The sequence below is a fragment of the Hipposideros armiger genome, unplaced genomic scaffold, assembly GCF_001890085.2.
Source record: "Hipposideros armiger isolate ML-2016 unplaced genomic scaffold, ASM189008v1 scaffold_1119, whole genome shotgun sequence".
Taxonomy (NCBI): domain Eukaryota; kingdom Metazoa; phylum Chordata; class Mammalia; order Chiroptera; family Hipposideridae; genus Hipposideros; species Hipposideros armiger.
Genome location: NW_017732469.1, coordinates 384,964 through 411,341, shown reverse-complemented (window position 1 = coordinate 411,341; position 26,378 = coordinate 384,964). Strand labels below are relative to the sequence as shown.

General features: G+C 37.4%; 1 protein-coding gene across 1 annotated transcript in view; it reads left to right on the top strand.

Moving 5' to 3' along the window:
* Nucleotides 1–26,378, top strand: part of SHPRH (SNF2 histone linker PHD RING helicase) — a 69,409-nt gene that overhangs the window by 28,712 nt on the left and 14,319 nt on the right. The window contains exons 13-23 of the mRNA XM_019632316.1: nt 992–1,080; nt 3,379–3,471; nt 5,420–5,527; nt 6,501–6,643; nt 9,456–9,629; nt 9,945–10,007; nt 11,004–11,229; nt 12,939–13,082; nt 14,206–14,307; nt 14,904–14,975; nt 17,536–17,724. Of these exons, the coding sequence (XP_019487861.1) occupies nt 992–1,080; nt 3,379–3,471; nt 5,420–5,527; nt 6,501–6,643; nt 9,456–9,629; nt 9,945–10,007; nt 11,004–11,229; nt 12,939–13,082; nt 14,206–14,307; nt 14,904–14,975; nt 17,536–17,724 (1,403 nt within the window). The remainder of the gene's footprint in view (nt 1–991; nt 1,081–3,378; nt 3,472–5,419; nt 5,528–6,500; nt 6,644–9,455; nt 9,630–9,944; nt 10,008–11,003; nt 11,230–12,938; nt 13,083–14,205; nt 14,308–14,903; nt 14,976–17,535; nt 17,725–26,378) is intronic.

Below are 26,378 nucleotides of genomic sequence, written 5' to 3'. Positions count from 1 at the left end.
AAAAAAAAAAAAAAAAATGTCACACCTCTCCTTTCCTTGACGTGTCATTAAACGTTTTCTGAAAGAACCAGATAATAATATTTTAGACTTTGCGACCTGAAAGATCTGTTGCAACTACTCAGCTCTACTGTTACAGTGCAAAAACAGCCACAGACAAATGAGTGTGGCTGAGTTCCAATAAAACTTTATTCATGGACCCTGAATTTAATTTCATATAATCTTCACAAGTCATAAGATATTATTCTTTTGAATTTTTTTCAACAATTAAAAAATATAAAAAGCATTCTTAGCTCATGGACCTTACAAAAATGCAGACAATCTGATATGACCCGGGGGCATAGTGTCTCAATCTGTACTTTTAATTAATATTTTTTAAATTAATTTATTTGAATGAACTGCTAATTAAGAACAAGAACAACAAAAACCAATATAAATCTCAGATTAACTGATTGGTATGACCAGAAATGGAAAGAAGAATCCCTAAATTTTTGAAATGTGGTTTTTTAATTGCAATCTATTTTGGCCACTAGGAAGAATAACACCTATCAAAAAGAGTATATTGTTTTTCTGAGAATTATGTGTAGGTTGGTCATAGTGTTGAGAATATTTGTTTATAAATACTTATAATTACCCCAAATTTGTCCTTAATTGTAAGCATATAATGACTACTGTTTGGCACTCTCTTATTCAATAACAGGAAAACCATTTGTCTAAATTAGAAGTCAATCCAATTGGTTTTCAGTGTAATTTTAAAACATTGTTAAATATACTTGATTGGTATTCTGTTCTATAGAATTAACAAAAAGGGCGCTATTGTCAGCTTTTTTACTGGGGCAATCATTAATACAAGTCAAATTCCTTTTCTTAAAAAAATAGTGAAGCATAATTGTTAGTTACATTTTTACAGACATTGGTAAACATAGATAACTAGATCACTTTGGGAGTTAAATACATTATTTTCTTATGCTTTAAATACATTTTAATTCTTCAGATGAATACTCATTGGCAGCAGAACTGTACAGAGAAGTGCTGCGTTCATCTGAGGAACATAAAGGAAAACTCAAAACCGATTCACTCCAAGTAAGTAAAAACTAAACAGCTTCAGGTGTATATTTCATTTGTTTTTTAAAAACCAACTTTTCTGAATATTTAAGAAGATAAAGGGTAACAAATGGACTGAGTCATAATCTCTGGGACTGAAAGTTGGGATTCCATCCTATTGATAAGCACCATAGGTGATTTTCATATACAGCCTTCCCTCAGTATCCTGGGGGGATTGGTTCCAGTACCCCTCTCTGCCCAGGATATAAACATCTGCAGATGCTCAAGTCTTTATATAAAATGACGCAGTTTTGCATATAACCTATATTTGTATATAGGCTACAGCAGGATAGGCCTACACATCACTTTGTTTGTGTGGATTCAGCATAGTGCTCCGCATGTGACAAATACAAGTTTGGTTTTTGGAATTGTCTGGAATATTTTTTCCCAATATTTTTATTTATGGTTGGTTAAATGTGCAGATGTGAAACCCGCAGATATGGAGGTCCAACTATACACGAAAGTCTGAGAACCACTGCTGTTCCGTATGCTCAGGCCAGTGTCGGCAACAAGGCTCACTAGATAAATCTTACCTACATTAGAAAAACAGCTTGAAGTTATTTGTACTTCAAGAGTGAGATCAGTTTTATCACTTTTGCACATGAACCTCAACATATTTATTCACGTGGTTTTCACCAAAAAGAAAAGAAAATGAGTTAAACTCAGCAGTGGAACTAAGTAATAATAAAACCTATCCAATGATCTTCTAATTTAATTTTTGGAAGTCTTTTAGGGGGATTTGGATGTTTGAATTACAGCATTTAATTATTACATTTCTTCCCATTCTTGGTTCTGTCCAGTGGATTATATAGACAAGGCTCTAGCTAAATGTTAAATATAAGAACCACTTTTATTAATCTTAGTAAGTTTAGACTTGAGTCCCTAGTGAGACTTCTTTATCATTCAGAATCAAGACCTTGGGACTACAAATTCGCATGTACTTCAGTGGGTTAGGAAGTGTGTTTCGGGGAGAGGAAAGGGGAGGACAGAAAATTAAATACAAGTCTACTTTTATTCTGCATCAATAAGGATTATAGAAGGCAGGCACTGGACCTTAAGCCAGTGTGTTTGTCTCATGGGAGAAGGAGGAAATGAAAAAGTATGCTCCTGAATAAAAGAAACAAAAAAGAGTAGGCAAAAAGACAGATAAGTCCACGATGCCTGAGTTCAAGAGTAAGCAATCAGCCTGGTTCTCAACCCCACCTACTGGTAAAGCACGGCCCACTGGAATGTCTTCTGTCCTGTTAGATGAGCCACTCTGCTCCCTGGGATAAAGGGGGTGGAGAGAGACAAGTGTTCCTCCAGCCTCTTCCATCACCTCGTGCAGAAAGCACAGAAATCCTCTTCCATGAGCTCACATAGACAAGAGCAGCGAGTTTCTACTGCTTTGTGTCTCTAGTGTTATTTACACATTTGTTCCTATTAAATCTGATAGTATTACTGATTGTATTATCTGTGAAGCCATGTTGAAAAGACCTGAAACAGTTGAGTAACTCTTCAGAGATTCACTCTACCAAGATCTGTTCCATGGCCCATAAACTGTAGCCGAACGGAGTAAACCTTTGTAGTCTCAAATCACTGGCACCAAATCAGATCTTCCCAGAAGGACTCTCTCCTGCTTATCCATTAGCCCTAATCCATTTTCCCAAGTTAACAGAAGTTACTTTCACTTTATTTCTTCTCTTAGCGCTAGACTCCAAAGGGAGTCTCTAACCAGTTGCAGACTCAATATCATCATAAGAAACCTGACCTATATTGAATACAGAGATATTAGATAGGGTTTTCTTCTTCCTACTCCATCTTCACCTCCAGCTCCTCCCCTTTTCAGCTCAGGTTCATCAGATCCAGGTCACAGCCCTGTTTTATCGTCAATAATTGGTAGGCTCTTCTAGACTCATTTCCCAAGAGACGAGGAATCAAGTCTATGCAGTCTACCTTTTTATTTTACTGGTCTTATTGGCATTGTTCTACATGTAGACAAATGCATGTATAATAGAAGAAATATACCTATATTACATATTCTGCTAAATGTATAGATATACTTCATAAGACTATATTTTTAATTGAAGAAAACTTAGACCATTATGAATTAAGGCCTTTACTATAAAACTGACTTTGGTTTTCTCTGAGAAAGTTAGTACTCAAATTGTTTTAGAGGAAAAGTATTTAGTGCTATGATCTGTGATACCAGTGCTCTGTATGCAGTTACTGATAGTAGGTTCTCTATAGAGTCTCCTTCATTGGCTGTCATCGTCACTGCCTTTTGTGTGTTTGTAGAGACTTCATGCTACCCATAACTTGATGGAATTGTTGGCAGCCAAGCACCAAGGGATACCTCCTACCTTGCGAGATGGCAGGCTTAAGGAAGAGGTAACTGTTATTTTTTTCATTCTATTAAAGAATACTTTTCTCAGACTTCATGCTCAATCTAATTCATAGTTCATAAGGTATACAACATTTAAATAAGGGTCATCATGTTTTCCTGCTGCTCTGACATTCCAAACTTTGCTGCAGTGACTTTGGGTGGCAGAGAATGGCAATACTCCATATTTATGTGCATCTCTGGTGATCTGCTCATAGCTATATGGTAACAGCTTGTTGTAGATATGGTTGTTGATAGTCAATAGCACAGGATGTAAATAAACAACAAATTAAAAAGAGAGACCTTATTGATCAGATGACATATCTGCAAAAGATGTAGTTCAGTAAAAATAAAAGTTTTGTACTTTCTCCACCTTTCTGTGTATTAATTATGGCTGTAAGCAAACTCAGATTTTCAGTGGTATTTCTTATGTCCTCTCAAAGAGGTTCCCTCTGCAATGAGTATTGCCTCTCATTGGAAAGAGTGCTATTATAAATTATTTCACTGTAAATTGTTAATAAGCTTATGGTGCTAATTCACCCATGGATTTTTGCCTTTTTAAAGTTCAGAGAGATAGCAAAGCTTAAATCAAAAGAGTGGTGGATATGTTTGAAATGTATTGAACCTATAAGTAGAGCCTTTATTTAAACCAACAAGATAAAAAATGAGACTGTATAAGTACATACAGCACTTTCTTGATGTTAGATGGCAGTCTGAGTGTTGGAAATTTTCCAGTGAAATTTTGTTCCCAGTACAGACATCTAATCTTTGCATATAATCAGCCAGTCTTTGTTTCAGTGCCTTTAGTGATAGGAAACTCTGGGAGACTGTCCAGTCTGTTAGTAGATAGATTTAATGACCAACTAATTGATCAAAGAAATCATGTGTTTCAGCCCCCACCTTTTGTAAATGAAGTGACAGAAGCCCAGGGAAGCAGTGCCTTCACAGATATATCTGTTCAGTCAAACTTCATGAAATTGCCATTTTTATGTCAAACGTGGTCTAATATTGGTAATTTCATCTGGCTTATAAGAATAAAATTTTTCAGTATTTCTGTTTCTTGCAAATTATGTGATCCTTCTTATCTGGGAAAATTGAAAGGAGAAGAATTTTTAAATCCTTGCTGTATTAATCTGCTAGGACTGCCATAACCAAATACCACAAACTAAAAGACTTCAGCAACAGAAATTTATTTCTCACAGTTCTGGAGTCTGGCGGTCTAAGATCCAGGTGTCAGCAGGGTTGGTTTCTTCTGGGGCCCCTTTTTGGCTTGTAGACGGCTGCCTCCTCTCCGTGTCTTCACATAGCCTTTTCTCTGTATGCTTGCATCTCTGTTGCTTCTCTCCCTTCTTTTAAGGAGACCAGACATGTTGCATTAGGGCTTCACCTTTATGATCTCATTTAACTACATTTACTGATGTAATCACCTCCTTAAAGGCCCTTTCTCCATACATAGTCAGTAGGAGTTAGGGCTTCACCATATGGATTTAGGGGGAACATAATTCCGTCTAACACCTGTGTTACTGTACATCCTCAAGCATTATTTTTAAGCTGGAGTAATTCCAAGAAATTGTAATAACTAAATAAGACAAGAGATTCTAAAAGGGATCACCTTGCTTTGCCTCATAATTTGAATAGTTACTGTTCTCCCTCCCTCTTTCTTTCTTTCTTTTTTTTTCTTTCTTTCCTGTTTTTAATTAAAAAGTTAGAAATTTGGGGAACAAACCCTTGGGATTTCTTAAATTTTGTGACTTACAGGTAAATGTGTTCTCTTCAATATATATCTTTGGAATTTCTGGCATGGCTTTTATATTCTCTATAGTATACTCATAGAGTTTTATGCTTGAGTTAAGTAGCTTTAAATATATAAAATAACCATGTTGATCTTAAAACATCATACTAAATTCTTTTCTAGAGCTGGAGTGAAAGTTTATGTTGCTTCCCATTTCCACACAGGCCAAACAGCTGCGAGAGCATTATATGACCAAGTGTAACACAGAAGTTGCAGAAGCCCAGCAAGCCTTGCTTCCTGTGCAGCAGACCATACGTGAGCTCCAAAGAAAGGTGTGTACGTACCCAGAATGACTTTTCTTCCTTCTCTTTGTCTCCACAGAGCATTTTGGCTTTTGTTTTTCTATGGGGAGAAACTTGAACTTTCTCATTCGTCTTGGAATTCTAAGCCCCCAGTATGGTGCCTGTCTAACAATAAAAGTTTATTTGCTGTTAGCAGTGTTTATTGATTGAATGTATAGATAAATCACCTATCTCAAGGTTATTCTCTTTCATTTCTAAGCTATTGTGGGTTCCTTTTACCTTGGGTATATAACAAGTTGTCTTTTGAAGAAAGTAAAAACTTCTATAGATTCCTTTTGATCTTAGATGTGTATGTTACCGAAAATCTTTTCTTTTAAGATGTCGGAACATTAAAACCACAAGTATTTTTCTTATGGAAAGCGTGCAGTTTGTCATTTCTAAAATTTCTCTCATGAAATCAGTAGCAAAATCTAAAAGAGGAACTACACAAAATGCTGTCATGTGATTTTTTATTTTAATCAGTTGCTCCACATTTTATTCTTCCTGATTCATTAATTATTTAATATTCAGGCATGTAATTTTGTTAGTTATCATAGATTATTCACTGAGTAGAATCTAGTTCAATTAGTTGAGTATTAGCATGTCTTTACACTAAGAAAGAAACCTGTTACCTTTTCAAATATATGGAGTGAGTACTGAATTTTCATTTTGGTAAAGTATTTTTCAGCACAACTTTGTTATATACGTGTATACAATAAATTCTCATTCATCCAGTGAAGTCAGGAAACAGGTGTCCTCTTTAATTATATACGCAAGAGTTGTACTCACCTCACCAAATGTACGCGTATAGAGAGTATACTCGTATATACTTGTTTCTCCACTATTATAATTCCCTTGAGTAGCATTTATTGCTTCCTTTGAATTTTTCACAGCACCCTTCCAAGTGCTAGAAACATACTGAGTGCTAAAAAAATGAATTGATCAGCTATTGTCTTTATTACAGATTCATTCTAATTCTCCTTGGTGGCTAAATGTGATCCACAGAGCAATAGAATTTGCTATTGAAGAGGAGCTCGTTCAACGAGTGCGAAATGAAATAACCAGCAACTACAAGCAACAAACTTGCAAACTTTCTATGTCAGAGAAGTAAGAAAATAGTACAAAGTAGAATGAATAACTTGAGTAGTTAGCCCAGACATTCAGATCATTTGGTATTAACAGGTACAATTAAATATTAGAACACATTGTGGTTATGAACATCTGGATTTTACATATTGTTAAAATACACTTTGAATCAAAATATTAGGTATAAGTCTAAAAAAGAAACCTTTTTAATCTATATGTTAGTCATTTTAAAATAGTCTCTCTTTAGTGCTTTTTCCAAAAAAAACCTGCTCAAAGTATTTTCTTTGTATCTTTGTTGGACAAAGTTGCTTAAAGTCAACAACTTTAAGCAAAGTTTTTTGTTTGTTTGTTTTGTTTGTTTTTTTAAAGATTTTATTGGGGAAAGGGAACAGCCAAGTTGTTGTCCTTCAGTCTTAGCTGTGGAGGGCGCAGCAAGCTCAGCTCCAAGTCCAGTCACCATCCAGCTGCCGGTCGGCAGCTTGCTGCCACTCAGCTCAAGGTGCTGTGTTCAATCTTAGTTGCAGGTAGGCGTAGCCACTATCCCATGTGGGAGTAAAACCGGAAACCTTGTTGCTAAGAGCGCATGCTTTAACCACTGAACCATCCGGCTGCCCATCGGCAGCTCAGCTCAAGGTGCTGTGTCCAATCTTAGTTGTGTGTGGGCGTAGCCCACCGTCCTGTGTGGGAGTCAAACCAGCAACCTTGTTGTTAGGAGCACATGCTTTCATCAGCTGAGCCATCCTGCCACCTGTTGGCAGCTCAGCTCGGGCGCAGCTCACTGGCCCATGTGAGAATCGAACCGGTGACCCTGTTGCTCAGAGCTCATGCTCTTAACCAACTGAGCCACTTGGCCAGCCCCAAAGTTTTGAAATAGACTGTTTTGTACAATTTTGCCCTTGGGGTAAGGCATTTATAAGGCATGTATATGTCCCTGTATAATTCATTGCCTAAGTTCTAAGCATCTTAGTGTCACAGTGGCCCAGGTTTTATATTGTAGTTACCTGCTCTCTCTTTCCCATCTTTCTACTCATCAACACTCACTATTCTTCAGGGTCTTCATACATAAATTGGATTATTGCTGCAATAATCCAGTATAAATGGTGACTGATTTTTCCCAAAGAACAAATTTGCCCTTATTCAAAAGTACCCTCAGTGCATAACCCAAAGGAATGTTTGTTTGATGTGGGAATTTAGGTGTCGTAGCAGAATTGTCAACTCTAGGTAGAAAGAGAGAATCTTTTATTTCTTCTCAGATTGCAACCCAGTGTATGATCAGCCTTGGGATTAATGTTAATTTGCAGTGAAAACTGCATCATAAGGATATCTTTGAAAAGTTAAAATGGTTTCATTCACTCTTCTAAAAGCTTTTCCAATGTCTGCTAAAATCCTAAAGAAATACATTATATTTTCCATCTGTCATTACTAACTTGGATGTACTTTATTACAGTTATCATCTTTTTCACCGTATAGAACCTGAAGGGCTTCTCGTTTCTGAAATATGTGTAGTATTTTGCACTCTTGGTTGTGCTTCCTTGTTCCCTGTTAAGCTCAAGAATCGCTGTTCCCGAATAAGTTGTCATTTGAGTCATGGTTCATTTTATCCAGTTTAAAAACTATATCCTAATGTGTTCTGCCAGTGTCTTGGAATCAACTGATAAGAAAATATTTTAAATATCTTGAACTTGTTTTTCTTAAATCACACAGAACATATTTAAAAGCAATGAATCCCCATATTAGAACACATCCCATATGGAATGTTTTGAGGCCCCAGGACTGTAAAAGGACCAATAGGAAATGTAAAATGTACCATTCATTATACAACCATTACAACCATTCTTTTAAACAACATCAGACATAAATAGAAAGTAATAAAATACATTTTAAAATATGTAAGTTATCTATAGGTAAGTTTAGCATTTTTATTTATTATGTGTGTGTTTGTGTGTGTGTGTATGAACTCCATGGACAGAAAGGACCATAGATTAGTGTTGTGAAATGTTGGGGAAACCTTCAGGAAAGAGAATTGGCTCTTGTGAACAAATTGAAGAGAAGGGCATATGACATTTTAGGAAGGAGAAGGATATACACGTAACTTAAAAAGCAAACAAATCATGTTTCTTTTTCCATTTTCTTCTTGTTCTGTACCTTTTTGAGGTATAAACCCTTATACACACATGCATACATTTTTTTTTTCTTAGCCCATTTCATTCACAGTTTATCAGAATAGTTCAGAGTATTGTGTTTGGATTTAACTCCTAACTCTGCCACATAATAACTTTATAACTTAAATTAATATGTTAAGCTTTATTCATAACATGGGCACAGTAATATCTATTGAGATTTCACAGGAAAAGTGCTTGGTACAGTGTCATACATAGTAAATGCTTAATAAAAAAGATGTATATGCAACAAGGAATGTAACTCTTGGCTATCTTTCTTTCTTTCCAATTTTCTGTCTATTTTTCATCCTGCAGTTACCTCTCTACACAGAGTTAGAATGTCAGGAGTGACATCTGTAGTTAGTCAGCATTAAAAAGAAAGAGTGTGACAGTCCTGGTCTTTCAAAGACATCTGAGACAGAGACATAGATTTTGAGTACTGTTTTCTCAGTTCCTGACAGCAGGCACTATCGAACTTTTTATAGTAGACAATCCAATGTCCTTACTCCTTGTCTAGTAATACATACCAATTGAATATATTCCTAAGGTAAACTCAACTAAAATGTGACTGTGAACTGTTGCACACTTTCTTCAACAACCATTTTCTGAATTTGAAGAAATTGACCTACTATTCATTTCTTTATGTTGTGTGTGGTGCTGGTGATGGGAATCAGATTCCATGACTGCAGAGGTCTTCAGTTCTTACTTACAACACAGATGGATGAGCTAACTAAATTCCAGAAGCTAGTGAGAGAGGCTGTGAAAAACCTGGAGGCTCCTCCATCTCGTGATGTTATTGAGTCTGCAACAATCTGTCACCTCCGACCAACCAGACTTCCTCTCAACTGGTAGGTAATAGGAGAAATCCTATGATGAAATGGCATCTTTCTACTAAGCAACATTTCTTCTGAGAGAAGAAATAATGGTTCACATAATACAAGTTTTTTCATTTGAATTCAGACAGAAGTAGAGCTGTATTATTAATCTAACTTTAAAAAAGAAACCCTGAAGGACCACATACTTAAAACCGTGTAATTTTTTTTCTAAAATGGCAAATTTATTGAAAAGAAAAAGTGAAGTATAAAATACTAAACCTTTCTTAGAAATTACCTGATTGCTGGTTGTGTTTGTGGATATTTCTCTGATAATTTCTTCTTTTCCAGCTGTGTCTTTTGTAAGGCTGATGAATTGTTCACAGAGTATGAATCGAAGCTATTTTCTTACACGTAAGTTCTCTGATCATTTCCCAACAGGAAAAATGAAATATTTATAAGACTTGGTGTTTTAAATTCTAAGACTATATTTTTCTCACAGTCACCTTTCTTATATTTTTTCTCACTAAATTAATTCAGTAAACTTTGACATTTGATCGTTTAACATGCTCGGTTTTACCAATGCACAAGTGCTTATGTCAGGTAGTAATGTCTAATCGAGAGACAGTTTAGGGGAGTAATGGACTCTCGAGTACAACAGGTTTGAACGCAAATCCCTACCCATGTGTGAGCAAATTACTTCTCTAAGCCTTAGTATTGTCATTTGTGAAATGAAGATGGTAACAGCACTTACCTCATTGAGTTTTTTTAATATTAAATAAGAGAATGTACATAATTGCTTAGCATAGTGTTTGATACATGGTAAGTGTCCTACAGAATGTTAGCTCTCGCTATTTATTAATACAGTTTTTCCAACACAAATTTAAAGTCTTCATCCTGTGTCAAGAATTAAGCTATTACTTAGTGAGTGCATGTAGCTATGGCATTAGCAAAATTATTTCTACTTTACAAAAATGGAAATTGAGAAAAGGCTAAGTCCTCATTGTCCCCCTACCCCACCCCCCCAAAAAAAGAGATTGACAGTGTACTTTTAGATCATCTTGTGGTTTTCTGAGGTTTTTGTTGCTGTTTTTGCATGGTTTACTGTGAAGGTAGTTGGTATTTTGTACTCTTTTAATTCTCAGGGTAAGATTTTAGCCTGGAATTTATAGCCATTTATTATGCCAGATGGCTCTCAAGAAACACTGGTCAAATTTATGATGCCCCAAGCATTTGCAGAATTGCTGTGGTTTTTCCAAAGACTTGTAAGCATGATCTTCTATGTAGACATGACATTGACATTTTTGTTACTGACCTTGTTTCCTGTTGGCTCTGTCAATATGACTTTTACAGCGCTTGTTACTCACTGACAGTAGTAGTTACTGTTGTTTTGTTCTCACATGTCTTCAGAGTCAAAGCCCAGACTGCAATATTTGAGGAGATGATAGAAGATGAAGAAGGACTGGTGGATGATCGAATGCCTACCACCAACCGGGGTCTCTGGGCTATCAGTGAGACAGAGCGATCTATGAAAGCTCTACTATCATTTGCAAAATCACATAGATTTGATGTTGAATTCATTGATGAAGGAAGTGCTTCAATGGATCTCTTTGAAGCTTGGAAGAAGGAATACAAGGTACAGCATTTTAAACTCTCTTCCAATATCAGAAATTCTCCTTTACATTAATTTTTATCAACACTTTTCTTTCTCTCTCCAGTTTTTAAAAATCTGCTTAGAGACTTGAGGTTTCATAATTTCTCATTCCCTAAAATGTAATGATTGTAATGATGAATAATTATAATAATACTGAACAAATAAGGAACTTCTATTTATTAAATTACTAAAAAAATCATTACTAAAATGAAATTTTTATTAAACCTTTTACTTAGCTGTGAAAATGGTGATTTTGTTCTTAGATTGCTCGTACACTGCTATTCTGTGAAATTAGAGTAGGGTCTTTTTTTTTTCATTTTTCGTTTTGTTATACTTTTGCTATCAGCAACCTTCAGCAACCTTGAAGATTGGAGAACATAGTAAGTATTTCTCAACATACTAGTCTGGAAACCATTGCAATTAATAATTCACAAAGTGACCATATTACTACTTTAATAAGTTCATCATATAATAAACTCTGTCCTTGAGATGAGAGTCCAGAATTCATTAATTTTGAATTATTCTTTATATTTGGATTTGTTAGTCCATTTTCCTACTTTGCAGGTGAGATAGGTGAAAGAATGAAAGAAATGTTTTATTTATAAATTATAATTCCATTTAATGTTTTTTTTTAATCTAAAGTTTTTGCCTTTTAAAGCAGGATAAAAATTTGTATTCAGAAAAAGAAGATATGCTGACTGTACTGTTAATTCATATGTTTGATAAGTTGGGGAATGATACTTTTATAGTGTTGAAATCATTGGTTCATAATAATTTTTTGTTTTCACAATGCTATTGTAAATGCAAAAGCACAGAAACAGTTAACTATATCCAGCCGTGGAAGAAGACAGTACTATCGAGTGTCCACTTGGCTCTAGATTCTTCCTCTGGGCTCAAATTGGCTACTTGCTGTGGGTCAGAGGAGTATCATGTAGTTCTCCCAAAACTTTGTGTATTAATATCTTTTCCACATAACACTGCAGACTAAACGTTCACAGCAATGTAAATGAATGAGCTACTGCTCCATGCAGTAGTCATGGTCTACCTCAAAGTATGGTAGTGAGGAAAGCATATCAAAAATTTTATAATGATACCATTCCCATAAATTTCAGAAACACACATAACCAGATTATTAGTATAATTTCAACAAAAAGTACAGAATAATAAGTCCAATTCAAAATGGTGGTTACCTCTTTGTTGGGGGTTAAAGGAAGAATATGTGAGGAAAGGGTGATACAGTTGAGAAGGAACACAGAAGCCTTCGAAGAAATTGGTACTGGCCTTTTTCTTAAAACTGGATGATGGGGACCCAATTATGTGTTTTAGTATTCTTGTTTTCATATATACATATTATTTTGAATATGTGAAATACAATAAAAAATGTTTCTTTAAAAAATAAATCAGATTTCACCATCCTAGTATTGATCTTTAAAGATCTTCAGTCCTACCAAGAAATCTTTGGGTATTCTGTTCCTGAGAATCTAAACAGGCAGTACTCTGCAGTGTCCTATGGGATTGTCAGTGGTACTTCCTCATCCTAAAAATGGCCCAAGAATCGGTTGGACTTCAGACACTTAATGAAAAAATGTATGTGTCATAGATGTCACTGAAGACTTGGACCAGGGCACCTCTGTTTTAATCAGTTTTAATTACATGTTTTATCACTGTCTTTGTCTTCTTTGTTCCCCCAGTTGCTTCATGAATATTGGATGGCTCTGAGGAATCGTGTATCTGCTATTGATGAACTTGCAATGGCTACAGAACGACTAAGAGTCCGTCATCCTAAGGAGCCAAAGCCCAGTCCTCCCGTTCTTCACATCATTGAACCACATGAGGTAATTTGCAAGGAAATCACAGAAAAGAGCACAGCAAACAGATATCACAGAAAATCCAGAATCCATAAAAGAGAGAGTCAGGGCAATGACCTCGTCAATAAGCGTGCATTTAACCTCACCTCTTTCAGTTTGACCCATATGAAGTTTTTTGACTTTTGTTGGTCAAGCGTAGTCAAAGATGAGCAATTCCATGTCTAATACTTGCTTAAAATTCACTGTTTTGGAGTGTTTGTTTGTTTCTCTCCAGATTGCATAGTAATCTGTTTTTGAGCACCTGCATACCAAAACCTAGATATTGTTGGTCAGTATTTAAATATATGTCTTACCTCAGCTTTTTCAGAACTAGAAAAATCTTCCCGAAGAACAACCAAAAACTTCCTTTGCAGTGTTTTTTCTTTGCTAACGATGAATAGATTTTGACAACTTATCTTCTAATAAATCCTTCTTTGTATTTCAGGATTAAAAAGTAACTTCACCAACCTTTTCTCTTCCATATTAAAAAATACTGTTTTCTTTATAATTTATTTTTATTCCTCATGTTTGTTTAGTCTTTTAAATCTTTTTCTTTCTATAAAGCTTGGAGACCGTGACTTAGAAAAACTTAGAAATATTCATTGTATACTATTTTACTTAATTTTTATAATAGGATTCTCAGTAAGTTTTCCCTGTGAAAACAAACTCCTTATTTTTATACTCCTTTTCTGTCTGCTGTATTCTACTGAGAGGGTCCACGGATAGGAGAAGGGCAGGGAGATTCTTCCCTGGGTTTCTTAAAATCCCTCTGGCCAGAGTAGCATATCATTTCATTTTTCTGTGTTCCATGACGTATTACTGAAAAATGATGCACAAATACAATTTGATTTTTATCCAACTTAAAGCATATAGGGAAGCTTCCTATTTAAAAGAATTCTACATTGAATTTTGTCTTCTATAAAGCAAAAAATGTGTATATTTTCTTTTGAAATTTATCTAGTATCCATTTTGCAAATTTTTTTCACATATAAATGGATTTTCTTAAAAGAGGACACATTATTGAGGAAGGATTAATCATGTTTAATATAATTTTACTATGTAATTTTACCATTGTTCTGAGAGAGAATAAAGAAATTGTTTTGTTTTTTAGGTAGAACGAAATCGGATAAAGCTACTAAATGATAAAGCTGTTGCTACATCACAGCTTAAGAAAAAACTTGGGCAGCTTCTTTACCTAACTAACTTGGAGAAGGTATTGTTTTAAAAGATGCTACTTTTTCCCATGCTGTAGTATCACTAAACCACTTTAGTGACTTCTTCCATTTAATCTGTTAGTCCCATAATTAATGGTGTGGATTATTTTAATCAACCTTTTATTTGTTTGTGTTAGTTATATGAGTCACAATACTAGCTATGTCTGCAATAGGTACACAGGTCACAAAAGGTGATACCTATAGAAAATATGTTACACAAATATTATAAAGGTGTGTGCTATATAATATAGAACAGTGTAAACAGACTGTAGTTCGAAGCCTTGAATAGTGGAAGTATTACAACATACCTCTAGGCAAAGATTGCATTATTAATATATATATATATATATATATATATATGCATTTATTAATGCATACGTAGACTTTTCTAATTTGTTATTTGAAACTCTAAGATGTGTTTGGACATCCCAGGAATGATAGTGTTCGGTAATATATAAATTATTAGGTCATCTCGGCTATCGGGTTATTTAAATTGTGGTTGCCAGCATTTACTTCTATAAATGAGTTGTAAAACATGTATCAGGTTTTAGAGTGTAACCAATATACTTTTGAATTCTTTTTTTTTTTTTAATAGTCTCAAGACAAAACGTCAGGAGGTATTAATCCAGAGCCTTGTCCAATCTGTGCTCGGCAGCTGGGAAAACAGGTGAAATTACAATAACAATCACATGCATTTATAAAGCACTTTACAGTTTTCCTAGGCTTCTACATGCATCCTCTCTCCCCCTCCCCCGCCCCAGTCTGTCTCAACAGCTTTGTATACAAGGCAAATATTTTCTCCATCTTAAAGGTTGGGCCAAAGGCTGGTGACATACTCAATGCCACATTATGTTTGAGCAGTGTCTTTCCTTAAGTGATAGGTGAAAACGTTATTTCTAGAATAACCCCATCTTCTTCATTAAAGATGCGTAGTTTTGAATATTGTTCCCAGGCACAAGATTGGGTCTGAATAATTGGACTTTGTTGGTTTGACATGGTTATTTGGTAATTGCATAGAAATATAATACAGCACACATACATTTACTTAAGTATTACAAAGGTATAATAACATAGCTTTTACTTAGCATTATTAATATCTAATACCAGGCTTTAAAGTACAAATAACAGCAATCCTAGGGGAATTTAGTCCATTATAGCAATTAAATATGTTCCTTTGTGAATATTAGTATACAAATGTCCAAAAACTTAATGGTCCCATATTAGTTCTTCTCAAACGATTATTTTTATCCTACCAACTGTGATTTATGAAACTAAATTCCTACTTTGTATGATAAATCAATAGATACAATATCAGAATATTCATTGCTTTTCAAAATTTGAAAGACAATTTAATTACTACTAAATGCGTTAAAGTATTCTTGGGTTGTTTTGTTTTCCTATCAATGGAACTGAGAATAGAAAGTTAAATATATATGAGTTCTACATTCTGACCAGCTATAATCAGAAAGAAATCTTTCAGATTTTATGAGAGAATGTGAGATTTCAAAGGAAACTTTATTGGTAATAAATCTTAAAGGGATAGGTATTACAATGGAAATAGCAGAATAATAATGTACAGACACTGATGATTTCTGATAAAAAGTCGGTAATAAAAATGTGATAAAAGTTATGATAAAAATGGAAAGGATCATGATGTAAGTAGTTGCTTTTAGTTTGGATGAGATTCATGCTGCTGGATTGTCTCAGAAATGCTATTTAATTTTGTCCTAACCTTGCCAGTTTTTAAAGTTCTTTCTTGTACATCATTTAATTGCAGCATAATCTGAATCTCCTACACTTAGGAGAACAAGTCGATTACAGTAAGAGTAATAAAATACTACTTTTCTAACTCTTTATATCCAAAATCTTCAGGAACTCCCCCTGTAGCCTCCCAGTTCTCCTCCAGTCCTCATTTAGAGATGCGCCATGACTCCTACACTGGCTGCTGTCCTGGAGGCGTTGCCATTTCTGTTCTGTTTAGGCCTTTTCAGTCAGCTTCCTGTCCGTCCTAATGCTGTGGTGCCAGAGACCTCAGGTTTCTCCCCCATTGCAGATGGACCTGTCATCCTCTTCAGCCTGTCCATTCTGAGCTCACACAAGCAGCAACCAGTCCTCTGAAGTGGAGGAAGTGCCCTGCATCCCCAGTGGCACTGGATGTACACAGGGTAGCGCTTCTGTGTGTCTACAGAAATGCTAGTGACAGTTTTCATTTTTCTGCAGCCTCAACTCCTGAGGACTCTGGCACAGTTCTTAAGAGCAGCATAAACAGCATCAGCCAATAAACCCAGATAACCCCCTCCTCCTTCCCAGTCATTGTTCGAAAGCGAAGCTTGTATACTGCATTTCTTTTCCCTTTGCGAGTTCTTTTCTAAGGGGTTTTTAGTTTATCCTACAAAGTACCTTGGGAAGGCCCATCCACACACCTTTCCATACTAGTCCATACACGTCTAGATCCTAAAAAGCACAGCTGAGGGCTTCGGAGCCTTGTCACTCAGCACCACTCACCTTTTACTGTTCTTTGGTACCAGGTGAAAAGGTTAAATAATTAGTAGAAGATGCTATAGCTTTTAGAACTGACACCTGGATTAAATCTAATGTTCCTCTATGTGCCCCTATTGCCAAAAGGGGAGAAGTCCCCATGAGATGCCCCAGAGAGGATTATTCTGCTTTTCTTATTTCAAGAAATAAGACAAGAGGTTTTCCAAAAATATCTTTGTTTATTTGGGAGTTTTTTGAATGTATCAGAACCACTTTAAAATAAATCTGAGGCACTAGCCCATCTCATTCTCTAAATAATAAATGCTTTAACATAAGAAAATGTAAATCTGTTTAATAAGTTGTATAGAATATATTGAGTATGATATTTTCTCTAAATTAATGTTATTCTTAGTCCCTGTATTATATCTGCCATTAGAGTGCTACAGGAGTCGTTTCCATTTTTCCTAAATACTGAAATAACACCAACTTCTCAGAAAATAATGATGACCGACTGCTGTGCTCACTGTTGGGGCGAGCAGAACTAAAAACCAAGAGCTTACTCTGGTTAGACTTGAAAAAGAGTTCATTTAAAAGCACACCTTCACTTTTTTATGACTTCAAGAATATTAAATACCATGAAATATTTAGGAAATGAAATTCTGACTCCCTTCTCCTTTTATGTATGGATAACTGGAAGGCGTCTTTGCCAGCATCTCACTGAGGCATGTCCTGTGTGTTTTGTTTTTTAGTGGGCAGTCCTGACCTGTGGGCACTGTTTCTGTAATGAATGCATTTCAATTATTATCGAACAGTACAGCGTGGGGTCTCACAGAAGCTCCATTAAGTGTGCCATTTGCCGCCAGAACACGTCTCACAAAGAAATCTCGTATGTCTTCACCTCAGAGAAAGCCAGCCAGGAAGAGGACATCCCTGTGAAGGTAGGTTAAGAACACGTGGAAGGATAGTCAGCGATATGATAGGAATCGGTGTCTGGCAATGAAATCATCAAAATCAGGACAGGGCTGGCACAGTAAATAGGGGGAAACCGCTGTTATCTGTCTATAAATACACTGCCTGAAAGCCTCAGCTTTACCTTCCGCCCTTTCCTTGTGGGAGGAACACAAATGCTTTTCCCATCATTGTTAGCAATAGTCATGCCCACTGTGGCAGAAAGAGAACATACGAGGTGTGACAATGAAGTCCACAAACTTGTTGCTACAATGTTGCCAACCTTTTTGCTATCAGAGGGATTATTCATTATGAATTTGTACCAACTGGACAAACAGTTAACCAAGTTTACTATTTGGAAGTGCTGAAAAGGCTGTGTGAAAAAGTTAGACGACTTGAACTTTTCACCAACAATTCACGGCTCTCACATCACGACACTGCACCAGCTCACTCGGCACTGTCTGTGAGGAAGTTTTTCACCAGTAAACAAATGGAACACCCTCCATACTCACCTGATCTTGCCCCCAGTGACTTCTTTCTTTACACAAAGATAAAGGAAATATTGAAAGGAAGACATTTTGATGACATTCAGGATATCAAGGGTAATACGACAACAGCTCTGATGGCCATTCCAGAAAAGAGTTCCCAAATGGCTTTGAAGGGTGGACTAGGTGCTGGCATCTGTGCATAGCTTCCCAAGGGGAGTACTTCGAAAGTGACCGTAGTGACATTCAGCAATGAGGTATGTAGCACTTCTTCTAGGGTGAGTCCACGAACTTAATTGTCAGACTTCATATTAGAATTCCAGTTCCCTATTATTTTCTATGTTGTTTCTGTCTACTACAAATAGAGTTCTGGTTAAACTAGAGATTTATTTAAAGAAAGCTTTTTCCTCGTTCTTTCATTTAGCCCTGGGTATCAGGAGAAAAGGATGTGCCCAACCAAATTGAAGAAGAAAATAGGTTGGTTATTGAAGCTAGTGACGTCTATCACAAGGAACTAGCGTGCTTCTAAATGGCATGGATTGATATTTCAGGGTACAGCCAAAACTTGGCTTTTATCTTGCTTTTTTTTTTCCCCCATGCTTCATTCAGCATTTTAAGAAATTGACTACAATTTGAAATCTAGCAGGATCTGTAATTGTACTGTCTGCCTAACAGATATTTATGTAATGAAAAGTCTTTACTAGACTTTTTTGTTCTTTGTTTTCCTTAAACTTCCCTTCTCTTTTTTTCCTAACCAAACTTAGACAAAGGACAAGTCAGTGTATGAATGTGATAGGGAAGATGGGCCAGAAGGAGTCGAGAGAGCGGTGGCGCGGGCTCGTAGGCAAGACGCGGTCGAATCTTTTTCATTAATTCCTTCTTCTGGGTCCTTGATGCTGTCTTCTCACTCATGCTTAAGGATTGTATTTTGTGGGTAGAATTAACTACAAGTTGAAACCTCCACTTTGGCAGTTTCACTTAGGATGTTGTTTGGATGTTACGCAGTTGTTAGCATGCCCTCCTCCTGAGAAAACTGTAGTTGAATTAAAGAATATCTAGTTGCAATTTATCCCTATTGTTATTTGAGTACAACCTGAAAATATCAGTCGCTTTGCTCTCTATTGTGTTGAGATCAACAGAATCCCAAAGTTGGAATGAACTTGCATCCGTTCATTCTTTTCGTACATGCTTATTAAACACATTCTGTGTGCCAGGGAGTGTGCTTGGCCTCACAGATGCAACCAACTCATGAATAAAACAGATGTGATTGCTGTCCTCATGGAGTTTACAGTGTAGCAGTGGGGGAAGGGGTTTGAGTTGAGGCATGGAGCACAGATACTAAACAAGTAATCAATATAGTATAATTGTGAGAAGCACCGCAAAAGAAAATCCAACCTGCTTCTCTGAGAGAATGGCAGTTAAGCAGGTGTCTAAAGGATGAATGGATTAGCCAACCTGAGGAAAGGGTAGAAGTTATCTTTTAGGGAAGAGGCTGCCAGACAGAAAACAAACAAAAACCCCAGTATGTGGAAAGGTCTGCCACAAGAAGAAACTCAGACAGAACTGAGTGGCGACAGTGTGGAAGACACAAAAGAGAACAGGCTGAAATGAGTCTGGAAACCCACGAGGGGCCAGATGTTAAAGGGCTCTCTGAATATGTGAGAAGTTTCTTTTCATATAAACAGCCATGAAATGTTATAAGCAGAGAAGTATCATGATCAGATTGGGATTTCTAAAAGATGCCAAGTGTGGGAATTAGAATAGCAGGAATACAATGCAATGTGGAAATTAGATTAGCAGGAATATAAAAGAATAGTGTAGAAAAAAAATTAGAGACCAGTTTAGGAGGCTACAACAGTAGTGTTGGTGTCTTTGATTAGGTTGTTGGCAGTGGAAATGGAAGAAGTGGATATATTCAAGAGACATTTAGAGTCAAGTTAGATTAGCAAGAGAATGTTGGAGGGGGTGATGAAGAAGGAGATTCATAGGTGACCCCCCCCCCCTGGTTTCTGTTGTGAAAAATCGTGTGGATAATGGTACAGTTAAAATATTTGGAAGAGGAGTACATTTAGACATACTGTATTTGAAGTGCCTAAGACATTCAGGTAGAACTTTCCAGCAAAATGTTACCATGTGAGACTGGAGATACAAAATTAGAGTCATGGAGGGCCAGCCGAGTGGCTCAGTTGGTTAAGAGCTCGCTCAAGGGTTTGAGCTCTGAGCAACAGCAGTTCGATTCCCGGCCCAAGCTGAGCAGCCGCTGAGCTACCAACAGGTAGCAGGATGGCTCAGCTAAAAAAAAAACAAAATTAGAGTCATGGCATAAGTGATCTTGGGAGCCATGGGAGTGAACGAGATGACCTAAGGAAAGAAACAGAAGTGAGCTTTAGGTCAGGTCCTGCAGAACTCCATAGCTCTTTAGAGGTGGAATAAAGGGAGCAGAGCTGAAAAAGGAGAGTGAGAAGGAGCTAGCGATAGAGGCAGCCCAGCCCAGGACAGTAGTGTGCTGCCAGCGGAGGCTGTGGGAAAACTGCCCCGGTGAGGAGGCAGTTATCAGCACTCCCCAGTGAGGCTAAAGATGGCTCAACTGCAGTACAGACTGACTCGGCTGATGAATGTCGTTGATGACTTTAGGAGGAGCTCTTCAATGGAAACCTAGAGGCAAAAAGCTCACTGGGAGGGAATGGGGAGTGAACAGGAAGTGACTAAGTAGAGAGAGAAAATGCCCAACTCTTTCATAAATTTAGCTGTGACGTAGAAAAGGGAGAGTTGTAACCAGGAGCTGATGAAGTACAGAAAGACTTTGTTTTGGGGTGGTTTTTTTGTTGTTGTTATTGAGTTTTTTTGGTGTTATTTTGTGCAAGATAAAAGATTCTTGAGCACGTTTAATCTCCAGGAAAGAAGGATAGATTGAAGACAGAGGAGAGAGAAGGGATAATCTATAAGTTTGTTGGGAAGTCACAGAGTGTTAATATATAGAGACAAAGTAGACATCTCATTGAAATCAAATAACAGGCGAAGGTTGGGTTGTGGAGCAAAGAAGCCATAAGCGTAGGTGTTCTTAGGAGAGAACAGGAGATCTTAGTCATTTTCAGAGAGGACAGGTGTTCAGTACTCCAAATGTGGCTGCACAAGTGGATGACCCAAGTGAGGTGGAGGAGAAGACATTCTAGAAGATGAGTGGTGAGACCTCGGTGTTGAATGCATTGTCCAAGTGGACAGTACATAATATCTAGAGTTGGTTCTACTTTATCCTACTCACACGAAGAACTGCATTCCTTCTCAGTCCCCCTCCCCCTTTCTTCCCACTCCTGCAGTCTCTCTCTCCCTTCCCTTCCCATAGAAACAGTCTTTCTTAGCCCTTTCCTCTTTCTCTTGTATATCTCCCTCTGGCCTCAGGGATCCCGAGGGCCACAGATGGCGTCCGTGTCTAAGAAGGGATGCTGACTCTCAGACGAAAGCACTCACACAGTACAGGGAACAAGCAGAAGAAAGAACTGCTGTGTCAGGCGCCATGCAGCGAAGTTTAGGAAGTGATTGCTGTGGCTACCAGTAAACAGCACAGCCTGTGAAACTGAGTCACTGAGCTCATCCAACCCAAACACCTGTTTATTTTGTGGCAGCTTTCCTAGATACCCAGGAGAGATTAGGACAGTTACATTTGTTGTGCTGTTGGGGCAGGGATATCAGTGTACAAATGTGTTTATTATGCCCTGACTCCTTCCTGTTTTTCATGGGTACTGAAGAACCCATGAATTTATTGAAACATCTTCTGATAAAAATAAAAGATTACAGAATTTACTAAAGTTAATTCCTCTTTCGTCATAGATGCACATATACTTGTATTTCCTTTCTATTAAATACATGACTGAATGTCATACCTATTATGCAAGCCAGTTTTATCCCTCTTTCACATTCTCACCTTGCTTCTTGCCACCTTTATTTTTGCTTCTCGCTGCCTTTTCTGACACCATTTGTGTCTGCCACTTCTGCCCCTTGTGCCTGTCCCCTTTTCTTACTTCTGTCAGATTTCTGCCCTAGTGTCTGCCACCTTCTCTCTGAAGCGTCTGCTTATTGTTTTCTGAGACTCTCACTGCACTCCTCTGACAATCTAAAACTCTTCCACTAAATGGTCACATCATCTATCTTGGAGTTGAGGGAGTGGTCAGACATAAAGTAAAGATGGCTCCTTGTGAATAACGAAGGCATCGTTTTGAAATTTTGTAAATATTGGTTCAAACTATTCCTAAACTTGGGGGTTTTTTTGTCTTTTATTGTTGATTATAAAATCCCTGATCTTTGTTAAACAAGCCCGAAGAGTAATTTTTTATTTCATTATAATTTTTGTATTATATGAAATGTCTGTTCACTCTAAGCAAACAGTTAAGTCTCTCAGACATAGCAAACAATATAATAGCATATCATACATAGTGCTTAGTTATATAGCTGATCTCGGATAAAAGATATTTGGAGAACAGAAAAATAGTATTAAATAGCATAAGAAATTTTTTCTACTGATATTTCACAATGTAATGAATTCTATTGATTGACCATAGAAATAAAGGGATGCTGAAATCACAGTGTTCTCTGTAGTGGATGCGTTTAAATTAAAGACTGTATCTACCCTAATGCATGTGACAGTATTCCTAAATGACCCTTGGAACCTACTGAGCATTTCACAAAGTAAACAAAATTCCCCTTGCAAGTTCTGACAACTGCCAGGCGTTTTGGATGTTGAAGTAGGCCTCCTGGCAGAACATACGCCCCACGTGGCATGTTCCCTGTGTCCTGAGTTTGGCTGGGTTTCATACAAAGCATTTTCCTCAGTGGAAACCCTGGCCCTTTAATGAACAGTGTTCTAATGTCATGAGGAGTTTCTGTCCAGGAGAAAATATACCACACGGATATAGCCACAGCAGAACAGCTTCCTTCCTGACATCCCACACACAGGCACAGTGCTTCATCTGCTAACTTTTGAATGTCTCTTAGTTAACTGGCCTGCTTTTTAAAATAAAGATTATTTTGGGGGGCCTGCCGAGTGGCTCAGCTGGTTAAGAGCTTGCTTGGGAGCACCAGCTCGGAGCAGCAGAGCTGCGGTTCAGATCCCACATTGAGGGCCAGTGACGCTCGCCCTCTACAGCTAAGATGGTGAACAACAGCTCGACCTAGAGCTGGGCTGCTGTGAGTCGCCGGCGACAGCGTAGGCTGCAGTGGGGCTGCAGTGGGCTGCCGTGAGCTACGTGAGTGGCTGGCAGCCAAGCGGCTGGTAACCGGCGTGAGCTGCCGGGAGCCGCTGTGAGCAGCCTACCAATGACCGGCAACCAATTGCCTCACCCGGGAAGAGCACAATGATCATACCAACATGGGCCAGTGAAGCGATGTCCTCCACAACTAGACTGAAGAATAAGAAGGACAGCAACTTGTCTGTTCCCCTTCCCCGATTCCCCAACACTGTTCCCCTCTCCCCAATTCCCCAATAAAACCTTTTAAAAAAAAAAGATTAATTTGGGCCCCATTCCCATAAATTTTGGCTTATTAGATGTGGGATCTGGTCCAGGAATCTGCATTTTTAACAAATCTATTGATAATAAAGATGTTTTATGCAGCCTTTTTGTAGAGAAAAAATATGTGTAAATATACTTATCTAAATATTTTATGTAAAATACTTGTACATGAACATTAACAGTAAATTTAAAATGCAATTGTGTGCTTTTGTTATAAATGTCATAAGCAAACATAATAATAATTACAAAAAGCAATTTTTATTCATTGACCAAATTAGCACTTGTAATTCTGAACTGTTAGTCTGGTGTTGAAGTTAGCAATAGTTTGCAATAAATTGAACAAGCCATGGAAACTTCTAAGAGATAAGCCATAAATCATCTCCTTTATGAAGAATTTATACTTAGAGAACTCCATTAAAATGTGGAAAGGACATTGTTCTTGAGGTGGGGACTTTTATTCACTACTGTATCCCCAGCATCTAGGACAATGCCTGGAATGTAACCATACTGAGTAAGTGGGTGGGTGGGTGGATGGACGGATGGATGGATTGAATAATACTTACATATAATATCCCTAAAAGTCTTTGGGTCCAAATAAAATTAAAAGATTTTTGCAATTGCTAACATCTCTTTTTTTTAAGATTTTTTTTATTGGGGAATTGGGGGAAGGGGAACAGACAAGTTGCTGTCATTTTGTTCTTCAGTCTAGTTGTGGAGGACGTTGCTTCACTGGCCCAAGTTGGCACCATCATTGTGCTCTTCCCAGGTGAGGCAGATCAGTCGCCGGCTGCTGGCCGCTCACGCTGGCTGCTGGCTACACATGGTAGCCTATGGCAACCCACTGCAGCAGGGGCTGCAGCCTACGCCGTCGCCGGCGACTCACGGCTGCCCAGCTCCAGGTTGAGCTGTTGTTCAGCATCTTAGCTGTGGAGGGCAGTGTCACTGGCCCTCTTATGTGGGATCCAAACCGGGGCCCTCTGGTGTCCCAAGCCAGGTCTTAACCATCACGCCACTCGGCCGGCCCAAACTTATCTCTTTGAGATCATGATGCACAGTGTTTAGAAGAACAGGATAATATTCGGTGGCCTGGTGCACTTGTAAGATGGCCCACTGCCTAGGTGGCATTTCCACTGAACCTGATTCAGTGACTCGTGAATGCTCAAAGAACCCAGCACTTGCCCCAGGCGATTGCTTGGAAAGTGTTCCTGCTTCATGAGACCAGCCATACAAGCTGCATGCTGCGCTAAGCTGTATCTGTCACTACCAACGTGGGTTTTTAGCATGGTGAACAGGTGCAGACAGAAATAAAACTATGTTAATGGGTCTTAGCCGAAAGTACTATGGACAGCACAGACACGTTGAGAGAGTTAGCTCTACTTCAGAAAGAAAAGTGCAGAATAAAAGTAATGAAAGTCGTAAAATACCAAGACAGGAAATGACTTCCTCTGTACTGAGCAATAATAGGAAACATTCAAGTTATTTGCAACTTACAAACCACCAAGGAAACCTAAAGAAAAATCTATTACTTACCACCGAATTATAATCCAGTTGATCATATTACTGATTAGAGAACATAGTTCTCTTTTAGGAAGGGGGGGTGGGAAGCTAAGTTGTGTAAATTTGCCTTCTTTAAAGTGATATTCTTCAGCAAGATGAATCTTTACAATATCTCAAGAACTTTCATTCTTGCAGTATGTTTAAAAGATTGCAAAAATCAATAAAAAAATATAATAATTGAAAGATTCAGATATGACCTGTGCTCCGTTTCAGATGTGATTGTCCCACCTCTGACAAAGCTGAAACTCATCTGGCAGGTAGCACAGTTAGGCATCCATTTGACCCTAGAGCAGTAAGAGCCATGCAGGAATAACAGCGTGTAACACTAGCATAATGACATGGCTAGAAGACCAGTTCACTGAGATCTGCACAATCCCAATGGTGATATAAAAGTAAATGCCATTTGATCCTTCTTTTCAAACAATGTATCGACTGAAGAGTACTCTGAGGTATGATATAATTGTCATATGAAATCATACGAGATAGAACCATGGCAGGGCAATTAATTGAAAAAAAGCTGTTGTTCAAATAAAATTCCTCACCTTTCCCTTATGAAAGACAAGTTTAACGTTAAGCACAGAAAAATCCAGTAAAATCGTAAAGTTGAATACTTAGGTTTTAAATCTAGATGAAATTCATCAAACATTTGCAAGCTACTGTAAGTATTGTAATATGATGTATTTAATATAGCACTTTTGCTTACATTATTGCATTTAACAATTAAATGTGAACAACAAACAGGTAGGAAAATATTTACAAGAAATTTAACATGTACAGTATGTGAGAAGTCCTACAAATATGTAAGAAAAGATAAGCCAGTTTTTTTAAATTTCAAAGGATATGAATAGACAGTTCACAGAAGAGGAATGCTGGATGGCCAGCAAATTAATAGTCAAGGTCGCTCTTAGGGGAATGCAGATGCAATGAAAATTTGGTTCCTCATTTCACCTATCAGACTGGCAAAAAATGAAATTTTAACAAGTGTGCACATTGTTAGCAATTTAACTGCTGATAGCTAGAAGTTCTAGCATTTTATGAATGTCAACTACAATTTTATATACATATATATATATATATATATATATATATATATATATA